This window comes from Rhincodon typus, chromosome 6, assembly GCF_021869965.1.
Source record: "Rhincodon typus isolate 14 chromosome 6, sRhiTyp1.1, whole genome shotgun sequence".
Classification (NCBI taxonomy): Eukaryota; Metazoa; Chordata; class Chondrichthyes; order Orectolobiformes; family Rhincodontidae; genus Rhincodon; species Rhincodon typus.
Window position 1 is genome coordinate 82182986 of NC_063337.1, and position 20339 is coordinate 82203324.

At 38.3% G+C, this 20339-nt stretch overlaps 1 protein-coding gene across 1 annotated transcript in view; it reads left to right on the top strand.

The window, feature by feature from the left end:
• The window catches only part of mycbp2 (MYC binding protein 2), a 214825-nt gene that overhangs the window by 155833 nt on the left and 38653 nt on the right, over positions 1-20339 (top strand). The window contains exons 52-57 of the mRNA XM_048598403.1: positions 2787-2948; positions 4910-6550; positions 10659-10828; positions 12643-12887; positions 15339-15506; positions 15617-15774. Coding sequence (XP_048454360.1) covers positions 2787-2948; positions 4910-6550; positions 10659-10828; positions 12643-12887; positions 15339-15506; positions 15617-15774 — 2544 coding nt within the window. The remainder of the gene's footprint in view (positions 1-2786; positions 2949-4909; positions 6551-10658; positions 10829-12642; positions 12888-15338; positions 15507-15616; positions 15775-20339) is intronic.

Sequence of the window (20339 nt, forward strand, 5' to 3'; positions counted from 1 at the left end):
AGTAAAGGGACTATGTAAGATAGTGTCAGTGAAATCTCTGGCCAGCAAAACATTGTCAAGTATTGAGTCATGAAATGTAATGCAAACAAGGGTGAATGGTACATTTTGCTCAGAAAAACGAGACTTAACATAAACAAAGACAATTGTAAAGTGGAGGTTGAGGGATAGTTAGAAAAACAACAAGATCCTGAATTTTATAAGCAGATGCTTAGAATACAAAAGCAAGGAGGTAATTGAGTCTTCAGAAAAATCTGGTTCAGCCTCAGTTGGAGTATCATTTCCAAATCTGGGCACTGTACTTTAGGAAGGACGTGAAGGCTTCAGAACAGGCTGAGAAAAGATTTAGGAAAACAGTTCTGGGGTGAACTTCAGTTACATGGATAGACTGTCAAAGTTGGAATTTTTTTCCTTAGAGTAGCAGTTATAGAGTCATACAGCATGGAAACAGACCCTTCAGTCCAACCATGATCCCACCTGCCTGTGCTTGGCCATATCCCTCCAAGCATCTCCTATTCTTGTACTTACTTATTTAAATGTTTTTTAAACGTTGTAACTGTAGCTGCATCCTCCACTTCCTCTGGAAGTTCATTCCTCACGTGAACCACTCTGTTTTTTAAAAAAGCCTCCAACGTCTTTTTTATATCTTTCTCCTCTCATCTTTAAAATCTGCCTCCCTATGCTTAAGATCCCCCACCCTAGGTAAAATCACCTGCCCTTCACCTTATCTATACCCCTCATTATTTTATAAACCTTTATCAGGTCACCTGTCAACCTCCTATGCTCCAGTGAAAAAAAGTCCCAGCTTATCCAGCCTCTCCTTATAACTCAAACCCTCCATTCCCAGAAACATCCTGGTAAATCTGTTCTGAACCCAGCTTAATATCCTTCCTATAATAGGGTGATCAGAATTGCACACAGGAGAGGCCTCACCATTGTCCTGTACAACCTCAACATAATGTCCCAACTCCTATATTCAAAGATCTGAGCAATGTAGGCAAGCATGCTAAATGCCTTCTTAACCACCTTAACCATATGTAATGCAAACTTCAAAGAATTATGTGCCTGAACCCCTAGGTCTCTTCTGTTCTACAACACTGTCCAAGGTCCTACTTTTAATTGTATAAGTCTGATCTTTGTTTGTTTTTACCTCTCATTTATCTAAATTAAGCTTTATTTGCTACTCTTCAGCCTGTTGACCCAATTGATCAAGATCTCTTTGTAATCTTAGATAACTTTCTTCACTGTCCATTATACCAACAACCTTGGTGTCATCCACAAACTTACTAACCATGCCTTCTATATTCTTCTCTAAATCATTTATATAAAATGACAAACAAAAGTAGACCCAGCACCAATCCCTCTGAACACTGTTGGTCACAGGTCTCCAGTCCGAAAAGCACCCCTCCACTGTCTCTCTCTCTCTCCAGTCGTTAAGACAGTCTTGAGCCCAATCTGAATCCCATGTGATCTAACTTTACTAGTTAGTCTACCGTATGGAACCATGTCAACGGTTTTACTAAAGTTCAAGTAAACAATGTCTGCCACTCTGCCCTTGTCAATTTTCTTGGTAACTTCCTCAAAAAACTCAATCATGTTTGTGAGACACTATTTCCCTCGCACAAAACCATGCTGACTATCCCCCATCATTCCTTGCTTCTCCAAATGCGTATAAATCCTATCTTTCAGAATCACTTCCAGCAAACTGAAGAATACCAAGGACTTTGAAAGGAGCTTTAGTTTATGCAAAAACTGATAATCCTAAATTACCAAAAGAGTGAGAAGAGGGGCTCTCATTTAAGACCACAACTCCCTTGGATTAATAGCCGAGTCAGAAGAGGAAAACATATCTGAGAATTAGCAGATCCTAGTTCTGAAAACGACTACTGACGAAACTTGGGAAAGAGTAGCATTTGTCATCTATTGACGTTGCTCCAGTAGTTGAATTTTTCTCATGGCAAAATACTGAACACTTGGACTTGGAGTTGGAGATGTATAAATAAGTTCTGTTTGTGAGGTCAAAAAGATCCTTGGGTAGAGACAATTAGCGCTTTGTTCCCATCACTGCACCTGGAAGAGCAGAATGAGTGGAATCCACTCTTAATTTCCTCAATTTTAGTTGTGAATAAAGTTCAAAAACAGTAATAAGTCAAAAATGTTATGACTTAGAAGCATTTACATAGGGTTATACAGCACATAAATAGACCCTTCAGTCTAACAGTTCTGTGCCAACCAGATGTCCTAAACTGATCTAGCCCCAATTGCTAGCATTTGGCCCATATCCCCGTTAACCCCTGCTAGTCATGTACCCATTAATGTTGAAATTGTACTCACCACCACCACCACCACCTCTGGCAGCTGATTCCAGAAAAGTTGTTCACCAGGCTCCTTTTAAATCTTTCCCTTCTCACCTTAAACTTGTACCCTCTAGTTTTGGACTCCCCTACTTGGGTGGGAGGGGGTGAGGGAACCCTTGTCTATCCATCCTTTCCATATAGTCTTCTGGACTTAATTGAATTATTTTCATGTGATGTAGTCTTAGTCTTTCGTACCCTAGTAGTGGAGAATTGTCACAAACGCTTTCAAGGCGGCTATACTGTAATTGAGGCCAGATTATAGATTGTGGTTCATTCACTGCGTGTGTTTTTAACTTGCTCAGTAATTGTACGACGGTACGAAAAATAGTTTCATGTTCCTTGTACTTTCATGCCAATGTAATATCAGTGGAATGCGTCAATTGAGGGAATCAAGAAGCCAAACATAGTCTTACTTAATTTTGCCTGCCACAGGTGATCAACTGAGTGCCATACTGAATACCATTCAGTCACAGCCTTTCCTTACAGCTTCTAGCGTCTTTGGTCAAGCTGCAAAGCCTTCCTCTTCCCTTGTTCACAGCCCATTTGTGTTTGGACAACCCCTTTCCTTGCCGCAGTCTCAACCACAGCTTCTGAGTAAGTCTGTCTGCCTCACCTGCTTAACATATTCTGTCCTATTGCTTTACTATTGAGGTTCTATTTACTGTCTTCTGTCACTACAGTAATGTTTAATTTTAAAAATGAATTTTGAAATGTTTGTCTTCCATGCAATTTTTACAGCATTTTGTTACTTAGTAGTAACTAATTTTGGAATGTTCCTTATTCTGAACTTCTTTTTAAGAATGGCTCCATTGCATTAGCTCTGACAATATCCCAATATGTGCCACTGAATTGTCAGACTTAAAATCGGAAAGGAAAACCCAATTTTTACCTTAAATGAAAGCATACAGCTGACTAAAGTTTGTCTTTTACTTGTGAATCATTCTGTAAATTGCTTCTTTGCTTATTTTTGCTGCTGAAGCATTTCTGTCATTGAGTCTCTGCTGCTTATCTGCCACTGTCTTCCCCTGTAGACCCTTCATCACGCAACCTTGCCTTACGTGAGCGCTCATGCAAAAGTAATAGTCCTTCAGGGCCTGGGTCAGGTGTCTGCTCTGTGTCTCTGAAGTCAAAGGGTGGGTATGCGTGTAGTGATTTTTAAAAAATAAGTGATTATATGACTGCTGGACTCCTGCCAAGGATAAGTGGTGATGCTTTTGCTGTTGCTTATGAGTACGTGTTGAAAAGTTTTATTTTCATTTTTTGCACTTACGTGAATACTTTGAGTGTTAAAATGCAGAGTTATTTATTGTTCCATACACTTGCCCTTCTAAAACTTATCTAGCCAAATATTTCACTACCTTGCAGAAGAGCTGAAATGTATCTTCACAAAGTTCTTGAGACTCTTGAGGGTGAAGTTTTAGATTTAAAAATTGATTGTTTTAGAATTTTGGATGTTGTGAACAGAAGTATTCATTAGCTTTTTTAGAAATTGGGAAACCAGTGATGGTTTGTTGAATGAGCTTAGTTATTAAAGGCTTGCATATAATATGGCAAAATTCTGTTTCTTTGCACTTAATTTTAGACTTGCTTACCAATTTTATATCCAACTCATGGAATGGGGATAACACAATAATATCATTCCAGTTTGTGTTTTTGGAAAGTTATGCAGACCAAGGGTTTTAGTTGTAAAGCTTTGAGTGAAGCTCAGTGCTTTCCATTTACTGTTTGCTTCCAAGGTTAGGCATGAAGACTAAGGAGAAGCGGTTGACAAGTTTCACCTCGTGATTTTTAACAATGTTTGATTATATTGTCATTTAAATAAATCCAAAGTCGTCTGGACAACATTGTAAAAAAGGATCAGGCTGCAGTTTTGTGATTGGGTTTACTTGGAAATATAGAGTAGCATTGGGAAAATATAGTTTACTATTGGTGGTTCTGACCCTTTGTAAATCGTAATTAGCTTAGTGTTCGTAGCAGTACCTCTGTTTATTTTCATATAATGCTAACTGTGGCTGTGTATACATTTTATTGGTTAATGGCATCTTAAACCAAAACAGCAGCTATTTTTATGAAGTTTGGACTGAGATGCTTCCGATTCAAGCAAACCTATAACTGTTGTAAGACAGGTGGGAAATAACTTGTATGTTAACTTTACTCTTTATTCCTCAAATATGATATTTTTAATGCTGGAATTTTATCTTTTTGCAGTTGGACAGCAGCAATTATATTGAAATAGACTTTTTAAAAATTTACTCATGGGAGTCCAGGGCACTATTTATTACACATTGTAAATTGCCTTTGGGAAGGCAATGGTGTGCTGCCACCTTAAACTGCTGCTGCGTTGAACCTCTGCAGTCCATGGGTAGATACATATACAGTGCTGTTCGGAAGGGAGTCACAGAATATTGACTCAGTCCTAGAGAAGAAAAAGCCATATTGTTCCAAGTCAGGCTGGTGTACGTGTTGGAGAGGAACGTGCAAATTGTGTTTTGCGTTTGTGTTTCAAAAATAAAAGTAGTGAATGACTAAGTTATTGTTTTCAAAATGATTTTCAGGTGAGAAAGGAAATGTTATAGTATCTGGAAGACCATCTGGAACCTTTGATTTGTCCTGCAAACACAAAACTGAAAATCGATTGCAGAAAATTGAAGGTCGGATCAACAAGGCTGCTGCAGAGCAAACAAAGACAAAAAATGCAGAAAATCTGTCTGCAAATGAATCCCTTATGCTTAAATCAGACACTGCCAAATTGAGATCAGACTCTCATAGTAGGTCCCTTTCTCCAAATCATAACACATTACAGTCACTAAAAACAGAAGAGAAGATCACTGCTGGACTAAGGGCAGAGTCCCCTACACCAGGGTCACGTTCAGTGTTGTCAAAACAGAAGTTATCATGTGGGAAAGGCAGCCCGTCGAGCCCTAATTCTCCAAGGCCATCTTCTCCTCATGAGCGAAACTTGATTCATAAAGCGAACACTGCAACAAAAATTAGATTGGATCCACCACGAGAGAGATCAAAATCTGATTCGTATACTTTGGACCCTGAGACAGTTCGTAAGAAAAAAGTTCCTCTGATGGAGCCTCTGCGAGGTCGGTCAACTTCACCTAAACCAAAGTTACTCTCCAAGGAGGTAAAAACTGCTGCCAACACAGAGAACAGAACGCCATCCCCTCAAGTAGTGCAAGAAAATCTTCACAGTGAAATAGTTGCGATTTGTACATCTAGTACACTGACAACAACCAGTAACTCAGATGCAGTCTCTGAAAAAATAGCTGAAATGCACAACGCTGATGACTCCTCTCCAAAAGTCCACTTCAGCATAGGAAAAGCCCCACCCAAAGAAGAACAAGAAACTAGATCATCTCCTAAGATGAGTCGCAAGATTACTGGCAGACATACGAGACCCAAGAAGGAGAAAATGGGAACCATTTTCAAGGATGAGAGTAATTGTTCTGCTGAACCACCAAAACAAGCAATGTCTCCATCTGTCGCAGAATGTGCTCGTGCAGTATTTGCAGCTTTCCTGTGGCATGAAGGGGTTGTCCATGATGCAATGGCATGTTCATCTTTCTTAAAATTCAACCCGGATCTCAGTAAAGAGTATGCACCAATGAGAAGCAGTCTTCACAGCCAACAAGGCATTGAAGAAAGAGAGACTAAGTTAAAGAATAGGCATTCATTAGAAATATCATCTGCTTTAAATATGTTCAATATTTCTCCACATGGTCCAGACATATCAAAAATGGGCAGCATTAATAAAAACAAGGTGCTCTCAATGCTCAAAGAACCCCCATTGCCTGAGAAAAATGAGGATGGAAAACTAGATTCAATGGGCTATGAAACTTTGAGTCATTCCATGAAGAATAGATCCCCTTTGCCTCTTACTTTACAGCATCTTGTTGCCTTTTGGGAGGATATCTCAATGGCAACCATAAAAGCAGCCACTCAGAATATGATCTTTCCTAGCCCTGGTTCAAGTGCTATCTTGAAGAAAAAAGAAAATGAAAAAGATAACAAAAAGAGTAAGAAAGAAAAGAAGAAAAAAGATAAAGCAGAGGCAAGACCCAGAGGAAATCTTTTTGGAGAAATGGCACAACTAGCAATGGGGGGCCCTGAGAAAGACACTATATGTGAGCTGTGTGGCGAATCTCATCAGTATCCAGTAACGTATCACATGAGACAAGCTCATCCCGGTAAGTAATCTATTTGTTGGTTAATCAAGTTTTAAAATATCATGTGTATCTACAACTTAAGTAAATTTGCTTTTATTTGTCTTCAAAATGTATAAGCACCTTGGTTGTTGTGTTCAGTTCAAAAATAGCACTGAATTTTAGATAAGTGAAAATGGCAAATTGTTATCAATTTTGTGTATAGTGATACTTAAATCAGTTTTTTTGATCTTTGTAGATTAGCAGTTGGCTGTAAATATCAAGATTCGTTTATTCAGTGTAACTACATCTTCATTATTGAAATTTTATGATACTAATACGGAATCTACATCTTTATCAATGGGAGCTTTTGGTTATATTACTTATTTCCAACTGCATTTATTTCTGACCTTTCCATATTCTCTGATTCTTGCTGACAAATATTCCACAGATGCAAGCAGGCTGCCCTCTAATAACTCCTGAAATCAGTGAGTACTGGTGGCTTCTATTTTAACCCACAACTGATAGGTATTAAAAGGTTTAGGGGGTAAGGATGAGTATAGGGTGTAAAATACAAAGATTAGGCAACACAACTCATTCCCACTCCCTTTTAAGGTGCAGAAATTACTTGTCCAAAAAGGCATTTGACAGTCTAATTAATAAACCAAAATCATACTGTGATTATATGACTGAGGTAGGCCTGAATTGCAGAAAATCTAGCAGTTGAATCTAACTAGTGGTTCTTCAAGGTAAGTGACTGGGAGATGTAGGATGGTTTCCTGGCCTCCCAAGAAAGCCTTTGGACCACCGCCAGCCTCAATTTACAATCCTCCCCGTTGCTGGCCGCCTTTCAGCTATGTCATTTGCCAGTGCCCGGAACTATCTGCAAAGGCCCCTATCTACAACCTTCTATTGTAAGTTTTCCTTTTTGACCACTGGTTAGGCAATTATATAAATGTGCTGTGAGCCGGTACAGTTGTCATGGCTCCTGGTTCCTCTGCTTTGCTGATTTCATGGGCTGATTTTGGTCTCCACGCATCCTCATCAGCAAAGGAATTTAATTGCCAATAAAATTTTTGAGGCAATACAGGTCAGCCTGATCTTGCTTTCATCTGACATTCACAGATAAATATGTATTGTAGGAAAAGCAAGTAGGAGTAAGAATCGATGCAACTTCCCTACCGTTCTATTAAACCTTTCAGCAAGTTAATGATTAATACAGTTCCTGTTGCAGTCGTGGTTAACCAGGAGACTGAATATAGATCTGAATTTATTTGAAGTTAACCTGGAATTCCCTTGGTATAGAGTTATAGAATAGTACAGCACAGAAGAAAGCAATTTGGCCTACTAAGCCTGCACCAAATGATTTGGATAAGGGGAAGTGCTTTTTTCATTTTTGTACCTCAGTCCTGCACTTTCCTCTGCAGTTGCTCATGGGGAGCCTTCAGTTTTCAATTTCAAGTTTTCTAGCATTCTTTCACTCTCTTTCTCCCTTTTGGTCCACATTACTCTCTTCCTTCAATTACCACCTTTACCAAATCTCTCACCTTAGTCCAATCCAACTTTGCTGCTTTTTGATAGTGATTGCTTTCGATCGGTCTTCCTGTGTCATCCTGAGACCTTCTTCATTGTTGTTGTGTTCTCTCCAATTGACCTTCTCCATTTCCATACAGAACCACATTTCCCAACCATTTAATCTTTGAGTGTTTGCTTTTCACAAGGTCCATATCTTTCAGACCTGTAGAACATGACACTCCAAATCTGAGTCTTGATCAGTTTTTATAAAATCTCTACTCATTATTATACTGAGTAATTCTTTCTTTATTTGGAGAATGCACCTTTTGCTATTCTAACTGATGTCTTTATGGCAGTAGCCATCTTTTGAACAGAAGTTGCCCAAGTACTTGCGCTGTGATACTTGTTCCTGCCTTTTGTTCTTTTGCAACTGGAAATATTTCACACTCCTGATGATCAAGTCTTAAATCATCCTGAGAACTGATATTTATTTCCCCTCTGGTCCTTGATCTTTTGGCTTGTCATACAGGTCTTGATGCATTTCTCCCATCTACATTTTACTACATTAGGTTCCATAAGCCGGGATCTGTCTTTAACTACTTCTGCCTCTACTTGGCTCTTGATAAACTGAGGAAGCCCTCCTCTACATAAGAACATAAGAACTAGGAGCAGGAGTAGGCCGTCTGGCCCTTCGAGCCTGCTCCGCCATTCAATAAGATCATGGCTGATCCTTTCGTGGACTCAGATCCACTTACCCGCATTCTCACCGTATCCCTTAATTCCTTTATTGTTAAAAAAAAATCTACCTTTTTTTAAAAACATTTACTGAAGTAGCGTCAACTACTTCACTGGGCAAGGAATTCGATAGATTAACAACCCTCTGGGTGAAGAAATTCCTTCTCAGTTCAGTCCTAAATCTGCTCCCTCTAATCTTGAGACTATGCCCTCTTGTCCTAGCTTCACCTGCCAGTGGAAACGTCTTCTCTTCTTCTATCTTATCTATTCCCTTCATAATTTTATATGTTTCTATAAGATTCCCCCCTCAATCTTCTGAATTCCAATGAATATAATCCCAATCTACTCAGTCTCTCCTCATTAGCCAACCCCCTCAACTCCGGAATCAACCTAGTGAACCTCCTTTGCACCCCCTCCAGTGCCAGTACATCCTTTCTCAAGTAAGGAAACCAAAACTGCACACAGTACTCCAGGTGTGGTCTCACCAGCACCTTGTACAGCTGCAATATAACCTCTCTGCTTTTTATTTCAATCCCTTTAGCAATGAAGGACAAAATTCCATTTGCCTTCCTAATTACTTGTTGTACCTGCAGACCTACCTTTTGTGATTCATGCACAAGGACACCCAGTCCCTCTGCATAGCAGCATGCTGCAACTTTTTACCATTCAAGTAATAATCCTTCTTACTATTACTCCTACCAAAATGTATGACTTCACATTTATTTACATTGTATTCCATCTGCCAGACCTTTGCCCACTCACTCAATGTATCTATGTTCCTCTGCAAAGTTTCACAGTCCTCTGCACACTTTGCTGTGCCATTCATCTTAGTGTCATCTGCAAACTTTGACACCCTACACGTGGTCCCCAACTCCAAATCATCTATGTAAATTGTAAATAATTGCGGTCCCAACACCGATCCCTGAGGCACACCACTAGTCACTGACTGCCAGCTAGAATAGCACTCATTTATCCTCACTCTTTGCTTCCTGTTAGTCAACCAATCCTCTATCCATGCTAATACTTTACCCGTAATGCCATGCATCCCACTGAGATTGAAGTCTCTCATCTTAGAATCATTTTAAACAATCTCCTCTCCACTTTTTTTGAGGCTTGAATATCTATCTAATATGTAGAGATCAGCACTAAACCTAATGTTACAAATGAGGCTTAACCAGTATATTAAAAAGAAAGATTTTGGATTTATGTAATGTTATCATAACCACTGAATATTTCAACGTTTTCAAAACAAATACTCTTGATTTGTGGTCACCATTGTAACAAAGAATTTCACGGCAGACATTTGGTACATAGAAGGTTCCTGCAAAAGTAATTGGATAGTGGCTGGGTCATTGCCAAGAACTTCAGCTCCAGTTCCAGGGACCCTGTTCCTCAAAATTGGACCAAGGAATTTTTTTTTTCATTCACCTGAGCAGGCAGGTGGAGCCCTCCTACAGTGTAGTATTCCTTCAGTTCTGCACTTGATTTTCTTCTAGAATTAACTTCACTGCTGATGTACTCCATACTTTATATGCCCCATATGTTGCTTTTAGCAGCCCTCTCGACTTGTCCTGCCTCTTTCAAAGATTTCTGTGTACATCACCCCAGGATGCTTTGTTCCAGCACTCCTTTAAAATTGTACAGTTTAGTTCATATTGCTGCTTCTCCCAACCAAAATATATCCCTTTACACTTCTGATTTAAATTTCGTTTGCTTAACGTCTTGTCCATTTCACAATCTATATCCTGCTGATGTCTGTTATGATCTGCCTTGTCATTGTCCCTAATTCTACATGGATCGTTCAGTTGCTAGTAAATTTGATATCCAAAGAATATGAAGTTAATCAATGTCGTTAGATCTCTGAGCTGTAATAAGAATTTGTTCTCTCTTTTGTTTGCGAAAGGTTGTGGTCGCTATGCTGGAGGACAGGGTTATAATAGCATTGGTCACTTCTGTGGTGGATGGGCAGGGAACTGTGGTGATGGAGGTGTTGGAGGAAGCACTTGGTACCTTGTATGTGATCGTTGCAGAGAAAAATACCTCCGGGAGAAACAAGCTGCAGCGCGTGAAAAGGTACGTTTTCCTTTAGACATGCATTAAAATGAACTTCTATGCCTATAAAAGTGATTTGAGCAGTACACTGCAGACTTGTTCCCCATTGTATTACTTCAGATTTAATAGCTTGAGTCTGAAGTAGATTTAGTTACAATTTGTTGGTAGAAATTGTTCAAATTTTTTTTTTGGTGAGGAATGCTGTTCTGGATGTGAGGACTACTGTCACCCTAACATTTTAAAGCATTCTTCTTTCAGTAGCATCCTGTTTCTGAGCAAATGTACAAATATGCACAAAATACATCCCACGTTAGTCATAATAAATATAGGAAATATTGTACTGAACAGGTTACTTATCAAATCAAATAGTCCATTATCAAATTTTTATGAATCTTTAAACCTGTATTACTTATACCCATATAAGGCATTCACTTTGATATCATATAGGGATCTGTCAATGCTTTGGCATTCAATATTCTTAATTGGCTTAACAAACTCCTTAAACCAAACCTAATGAATACGCCTCACAACAAACAGCTTGCATTTTTCCATGTATTGACCATTCTTCTTGCTTTTTTGAGTGAACTTGATAAATTCATGTCAATTTATGCCAGGTGAAGAACTGGCTTGATCTTGTGAAATTTTATGTGAGATCTTTGCAGCCAACTGCGTAAAGGAAGTTTAATTCTGTCAGTCAGGGCTGCATCTAGCTCCCAAAGGTAAAGGTTTATTATGCTCCTAAACCAGTCCTATTCCACCAATAAATCCAAAAGCAAAATACTAGGAGTTTTGGAAATCTAAACTTCAAAATTGGAACAGTAGGAAATCCTTCGTAAAACACTAGCTCTGTTTCCTTGTTTGATATTCCCATCTAGTTAAACAAAGTAGTTAACAAAACAGAGCACCTGATTACCACCATGCAATCCAATGTTAATGGGACATTCACAGTTTGACTGTATTCCATTTAGCTATTGAGGACCAGTGCAACTGATGTCACTCAAATGTTCTCGTCAGTAGTGTTAAGACCAAAAACACTTAGATCGTTTATATGCTATATGGTCATTTTAATCTTTTAGGAAGAGTCTTCCAACTCTCATCATAAACAGAATTCATTCTTTTAACTTTAAGTAATTTGAATTTGGCTATAACTGATTTGTATCTTGTTTGAGAATACTGCTTTGTCAACATACAGTAATTTCTTACTGGAGAAAGAGGGAAATAACTTAGTGTGTTTTCTACAATCCTGCCAAATTGAAATGCGTGCTTGCTGTCTGAACCTATTATACATTTTCGCAATTTATACTGACACCCTATGCACTGTATAAATTCATGAACATTTGAAGTACCACATGTAAAAGTGAACAGTTCAGTTGTATTTTTGATACACTCGTGATTTTCTTTCCAAGCCCACCTTGTTAAATGCCAGTTTGTGGTATTATAATGAAACTAATCTAAAAGATGCAAGTCATTAGAAGTAGTTTGAAGAAAAGCTGGTGTTCTGCCTTCTAATACCAGCAAGTACTGATTTGTGTTCTTGGATGAACCGTCTTTTGATTTAAAGTAAGCAACTTGCAAAACCTGAGTTATTTGGAAAAGTTTGCTTTTAGAAGTAAAATGTGAATTATTCTATTATCACTTTTTTTATCTTTGAAACTAAAATAAATGGAATACTCAGATTTCTGCATTAGTAAATTTATTTATAAAACGTTATAATTGACACCAAATTTAGATTTTTTTTTTTATCCCTTTGAATTTCTGTGAAAAATACTTCATTTCCTCTTTTTCTTACATTAGACAAATGGCGTTCTATTAATGTTAGTACTTCTCTTTTTCAGGTTAAACAAGCCAGAAAAAAGCCAGTACAAGTGAAGACACCACGAGCCTTGCCCTCAATGGAAGCTCATCAAGTGATTAAAGCAAACGCCGTGTTCTTGCTGTCGCTGAGTAGTGCAGCAGAACCAAATATTCTTTGTTACCATACCCCGAGACCTTTTTATTCGCATCTTCCGAGTTTGAAAGAGGGCATCTCTGATGATATGCCCAGCAAATATCCATGCCTTTATCTACAGACACTTGCAAGGTATGGTGTAACAGATTTGGTCAACAGTGCCAATGATTTCTGTTCAGTAAAAGTGGGCTAATATTGCATTGTTGGTCATTTGTTACTATACCACTGTTCAAAAACAAATTTAACAGTTAGATTTCTGGTAGAAACTGACTATATCTTTACCATAACAGTTCAGGTTAGTTGGTAACATTTGTGTCCCTAAGTCAATTTCGTGTTCAAGGTGTAAGGTATGCACTTCATTTTCACACTGCAGGGCAATACTGAAGGAAAACTGTCGCCTGGGATTGTATTAAATTGAGATAATATATATCTCATGAGCTGTGTATTAAAGAAGCCATTTCCCTATGGAAAAATATTTGTTCCTCAACCATCCTCACCAGAAATAAATAATTAACCATTTTAGTTCATCATTATGGTTTTGGGGACTATCCTGATGCAGACTGGCTCTTATATATCCTTGCATTTAGAAGCTGTGAAGTGAGAGAATGTCCATCTATACTGCTTAAGTCTTTTTGCTGCTCTTTATCTTTAAATTATTTTTATGCCTTTGACCTACCCGCTGTTGCAGTATACTGCAAACAAGTGTAGCCCCACACCTCAGTCATGTCACCTAGTTGGCATGTTGGTGTCTTGGCATTGAGCATCGTCCGCTATTGGGTCATCAAAACGCAACCTAAAATACTTGACCTGGTAAGGAGGAAGTAGAATTTTATTGAAGGTGGAAAGAGGAGGAAGAATCGCCCTTTTATATATTGCATTGGATGCATCATACAACATTCGATTTCCTCTTCTCAATCTTTGACTCCGACTCCTCATCCAGTTGGATTTTCCAAATAACTTGGTCATATTTATAAAAGGTAGAGCAACAAATGTTATCTGTCTTTTTCTCCTTCCCTACTTAGTCAAGTCCCATACTATGTTTTCTATTCCCAAAAAGGTAATGCATTTTACCTTGCATGCAGTGACTTTCTGATATAACCATCCCTGTCTGGCGACAGATAATCTGTTGTTCGAAGCCAACCCCACTCACAACTTCACTATTCATCGTGATGATTACAATAATCATTGGTACCCTGCTATTTTTCTTGGGAAGTCTCCAAAAAGACTCAATAATCTATCTCCCTCCCAATACCACTTTTGGATGTGCATGAGACCCCTTCACACTTACAAAACTGCTCTTTAAAAATAGAACACTTAAATATATGTATAAATTTTGTATGAATGCCTTTTTAGTATACAACTTGTTATACAAACCTTTCCCTTGTACATAGACTCCTAAAGTACTGAAAACATATTTACCTTAAGCATTTTAAGCAACTTGTAAAAAAAAAATGTATACACATACGAACGGATTCAAGAACAACCTGTTCTCCACTGTTATCAGACTTTGAATGGACCTCTTTAATGTTGATATTGATCACTCTCTGCACTTCTCAGCAGCTGTAACATTGTATCCTGCACTCCGTTCTGTTACCTTGATGCGCTTGTATGGTGCAATCTGCCTGTAAAGCACACAAGACAATACTTTTCACCGTACCTCGGTACACGTGACAATAATAAATCAAATCAATGTTTTTCCAATAGGATTGAAAACCTAAAATCAAAACAAAAGTTGCTGGACAAATCAAACAGGTTAGGCAGTATCCAGAATGTAACAGAGTTAATGCTTCAGGGTGATGATCTTTCTTCATATGAATGAAAATATACTAGTGTAATAAGTCATTCTACATTGCAATGGTAAAGTGTTGCGGCCATCCTTAAATAATGGATAGGAGCAGGAATCTAACAGCGTACTTTGTTAAGTAGACTTTTTCTGCACCCGTTAACTCAAAGAACTTGTAGCATAACTTACTGGAAGAGTAGATTCGTAATACGAGGGTAATATGGTGTATCGGACCTTAATAAACAATGAGGGGAAACAGCCTATCTCCTTAACCAGTGATCCAAATTTACTAAGGTTTTTGATGAGGAATTAGCAGCAGCTGTCATCATGATTCCTCCAAATCTGACTGCACTTCAGGATTTAGGTAAGCACATTATGGTGGTAATCCAGAGATTGTGATGTACTGTAGATCCTGCCCATCCCCAAAAGCTAGGAATTGGGGAAGGTCGGTTCATTTTGCAAGAAATTCTCCTTTTCCACACTCTCATCTCTGTTAGAACCTCATGAAAATACATTCTTTCATTGAGGTGTAATTTTTTTTTTAAACATTGATCTGTGCAATAACTATTGAACAAAAGAACTGGTCCTGAAAAAATAAATACAGATCTATGAAGCATTGTTAAATGTTTACATGATGAATAATTCCTTGATTTTTAATTTTTTTTTAAGTCTATTCATGCTATTTCAGCTTCTTTATCTACATGTTACAAATATAGATTTTTGAAAAGTTAATACCTTGTGAAAATCTTTCACTGCTGCAGTTTAAGTGTGATTCAAAATTGTGAAATTCTGCCTGACAGACAGCATTCAGAGAACTTTACTGGCTACCATGATGATCACCTGTTTCAAGATGAAATGAGATACCTTCGTTCCACTTCTGTTCCAGCACCATACATATCTGTCACACCAGATGCCTGCCCTCATGTATTTGATGAGCCTGAAACCAACCTGAAATCAATGCCTCCCAGGTACTTGCATAGCACAACTGATCATTGATAGAATGTAGTATTAAAAGATGAAACTAAAAGCTCCTTCCTTAACTACTTTGTGTAATGGTGCATTGTGCTTGTTTTTATAGTCTTGAAACAAGTCCAATAATGGAAAATGATACAGCAAAACGTAGTGTCTTCCAAAGATCATACTCCGTTGTTGCATCAGAATATGACAAACAGCATTCTACTTCACCAGCCCGTGTGAAGGCTATTCCCAGACGAAGGGTAAACAGTGGTGATGCAGGTGAGAAGTTTTTCTGGTTACAATGACATTTTTTTTCTTCAATACTTTATCTTCATTTTGGTTTCTTCACATCTCAAAACACAAAGTCAGATCAGGCAATAGTATTAACAACCATTAACTACTTCAAGACTAGCTAGCATCCAGAATCTGAAAATTGTAATGACCCAAATTTTGCTGTTAAAATAACAATACCACTTCCCTTTCTTAGTGTGCAAAGCCACAGCAACTTTAGGTAAGTGCAGGTGCTGGGAAATTGACAACTTGTTTTCAAAAATGTACCACTGTGCAGTTAACTTCGTAAAAACAGAAGTTTGCTGACACCCCGACTACTGTCTCCTTGCATGTGAAGTTAAAGTATTTACTTGATATGATATAAACTCACCACAGAATGTTAAGATGTGTCTACTTCAGTCTAAGTATCCTTTAAACTGTTTAATGTGTTAATTTCAGCCAATCAGTCACTCTGCAAATGAGAATTGACTGCTGCAGGTGTGAGCTCACATTCTGTTATTTTAATTTGCAATCTTCCTTTTTTCCCCTCTTTCTGTTAATGTATCTGATTTGACATTGAATGTATTAAATTAACTATACTTCCATCTTGGTCTTTATTTTGTTAATTTCACAGTCCTTAAATCTTACTGATAAACAGCTTCTTAACTCAATTTTCACTCTGTTTTCCGTCCCACCTTTCCATCAACTTGCAGAGCAAAGTAGCACAGGTTAAATGGGCAAATTGAATGAATAATGGGTGCCAATCATTGACCTATTGGAATAAATTCTGTGCCAGTGTATACAATCTCTTTAGTTGGAATACCATGGAAAACTACTTTATTGATCTTAAAGATGAGATCATTAGTGAATTCTTTGCCAGTGGCTTAACCAGCCTCCTTCAGATGGAGAAATGTGAAAATAACTACAGTAATCCTGAATTGTCGTAGGTTAGTTTGCAGATAAAGCAAGATATTAGGAAAGCTAATGGACATGTTGTCATTTATTATCAGGGTAATTGAAAACAAAAGTAGGAAAGTTATGCTTTAGTTTTACCAGGGTACTGATGCTCCACATCTGATGTGCTGCAAGTTGGTGCTTTTTTTTTAAAAAAAGTAAGGATTATACATGCATTGGAAGCGGTTCAAAAAAGGTTTAACAAATCAATACGTGGAATGGATGGATCATCTTCTGAGGGAAGGTTGGACAAGTTGGGCTTGTATCTCCTGCAGTTTAGAAAACCAAGCGGTGACTTGATTCAAATATGTAGGATTTTGAAGGATCTTAACATGGTGGATGTGGAGACGATGTTTCCCCTTATGTGAGAATCCAGCTCTGAAATTCCAACCGCAATTCCAATTCTATCATGTCCTCGTACCTGTCTGTCTTCTTTTAAGGCACTTATTGAGACCTACCGATCCGACCAAGTTTTTGATCTTTAAATCTAATATCTGTTTTTATATGGCTCAACATTGTATTTATAGTGACTATTTCAAATGCCTTGTAAAATTTTATTACATTGAAGGTTATATAAGTTATATCTCAGCTCTACATTGATTCACTGTTATTCATATTGAATAACTTGTTGGGGGCACCCTATTGACTCATTCAACTCTTAATGTTATTAACTCAGGCGTATTATTCAAACTTTATGGCATGCTTGTGAAAATCAAAATTACTTTTGATTTTGATGATTGCAATCATAGCAAGGTTTTACTAAAATGCAACATCTCTGTAGGAAGAGAAAGAAATGTGAAGGATAATTGCCATCATGAATGGCAATTACCCCACATTGTCCTACTGTCAGCTCTATCAAGAATCCTTGCAAAGTTAAGCTACTGGATTCCCCTTTGCTGACATTGGAGTCAATATCAAAACAGAAGAGAATGCTGCAATGGGGGAAGTAGCAGCAAAGGTCTCCAAACAGTGGAATGCAGGTGAGGTGTTGAACAAAAGTCAAGCAAGCTGATCCTCTGAAATGGAGAAGCATGGTGTTTGCTATTTCCATATCACTCAAAATTCTGATTATTGTTGGTGACAGTATGTGAAACCTATTGTAGCACATTTAGTAGTAAATTCCAAACAAAACAATGGTTGTGCATATTGAAGATTAATTTGCAGGGCTATGTAATGTATGACTAAGTAAGAGAGCTCTATCAGAAAGCTGTTATAAGTTATAATGTTTCCACAATTCTGCATGTGCAGCTAATGGGGAATAAGCAACAATTTACATCACATTTCTCCTCTACATGTTGGCTTAATTTTATTTTTAAAAAAATAAAGACAAATGTGCAATGGAAATATGCATTCGTTCCATATTACAGTGGATGGCTCCTGTTACATAGCTCTAACTTATACTATTCTACAACTACATATAGAGCAGTGCAAGTGAACTTCCATCATCGTCAGGATATCAAAATGTTGGAGAGCTGACTTCACATAACCACTGGAGGTATCTACGGCATATCTAAACAACTTCAAAAGTGTCATCTGATGAGTTCCCTCTTTCAACTGCATCTTTGAGATTCCCTGTCTTTCCAGTCATTTCCATTTCTTGTTTTATTGATGTAACAGATGTTATTTTCTTCCTCTTTCCTCCCGCTATTGTAAGCTGCAAAGACATTATTCTCCCATCCTATTTCTCCTGAAACAATCTTAATGGACTGGATTTAAAACTTCCCCACCAATGGTTTTAAAGCTGGAAGGCTCATTTAATCCTGCAAGCAGTCTATCCACCAAACAGCCACCTAGCCCCTTCCACAATCATGCCAACTGTGGGGGTAACATTGTAGAGTGCCAACAGGATAATTGAGGCCCTAATTAAATAGGTAATTAGCTAATTACCTAATTAAATAGGTAATTAATACACATAAGGGCTTTAGCCCACAATCATCAAGATTTAACCACGCCAAGTATACGTTCCAGCATGTTTTCTTTTGCAAGTAAGTGAAGGACATTGGAGGGAAGGTCCCTTCCTAACAAACCATCAGCACATCAAGGGGCCTCTTCACTTGGACCTGCCAGCTTTGCCAGACCACCAAACGCTAATCCAAATCTAGTAAACATTGCAAGGCTCTGTATTGTGTTAGAGATTATTAAAATATTAGAGAGCTGCTGGCCTCTGATTGGACTGCAGCTCTCAAGTGGGACTTCTAGGTCCAGAGGTTCCAGTTCCACCTCCAACTTATTAACAGCCACTCAAATATTAAGTGGCTGCAGATCATCTGATGTTCCCCTTGGCGGGCTTCCCCTCTCCTGACTTTGTCGCCATCTACGCGGGGAATTCAGTCCAATGTGTTGATAGTGGGAAATTCAGCAAAAATAATGCTGCTTAATACCACCACCTTCCCACTATATCATCCTGGGGTTTATCATCGAACAGAAACTGAACTCAACCAGCATGTAAATTCTATGGCTACAAGAGCAGGTCAGGGGCTGGGAGTTCTGTAGCCAGGAACTCTTCTCCTGTCTCCCCAGTTTCTTCACCACAGACCAGGCATAAATCAGTTGTGTGATGGAATACTATCCCCCATACCTGGGTGGGTAATGCTCCAAGAAGACTCTAAGCTCAGCACCATCAGGAAAAAGTAGTCTGCTTGATTGACACTCAATCACCTTCAGCATTCACTCTCTTCATTACTGATGCATAGTGAGATCAGTGTGTGTCATCTACAAGATGTACTGCAGTAAATCAGCAAGGCTGCAACAACAGCACCTTACAAACCTGTGACCTCTACCACCTAGAAGGGCAAAAGCAACAGATGCATGAGAACATCATCAAATGCAAGCTCCCTTGTCACCCCGAGTATAACAGCGTCCTGCTTGGAACTATGTTACCATTTTGTCACTGTTGCTTTGTCAAAATCCAGGTATTCCCCAAGGACGGCAATAACTTAAGAGGGTTGCTTGCCGTCACCTTGTCAGGAGCAATGAAGGTATTCAATAAATGCTGGCCTAGTTGTCAACTACATCCTATGAACAAATAAAAGCATCACATTGCTTCCCATGTTTTTCCTTCCATCTGCAGTCTTTGGGTTTTAAAAATCTAGGCTTGATGTTACATAAATGCTATTTCTTCTTTACCTTGCCTTTCCTTTTACTCTGTTTACACCCACATTTTTCCCAAATAAACAAAAGGTTGGCCAGTGAGTGAATTCCTTGGAGCTTTGCATTTTTTTGCTTTTGAATCATGCCTCTGTAATTTTATATTTTCATGTCAAATAATTTCTCCAAAGACAATTCAGATGAGTTTGGAAACATTGCTTTGTGCTAGGTTTGTGTACTTCACTGTAAGCTGCCATCTGGAACTTCCAAGTTTGATGAATTGCCCCAAAAGTACTGCTTAAATTGCCTATCTACGCAGAACTTGTCTTTTTTATGCTTGAAAATGGACCTGTTAGCAACTCCAGCTGACAGGAGATGGTGAATCTCAAACTCTTAGTTGGAATGAATGGAGGAAGCCTTTTCCAATCAGGGATTATACATGCAATTCAGTATGTAACATTTTAGAATAATAGAGCCTTTAAATTTTAATGTGATTTATTTACATCCAAATGCTATCAAATCTTCTTCTTCAA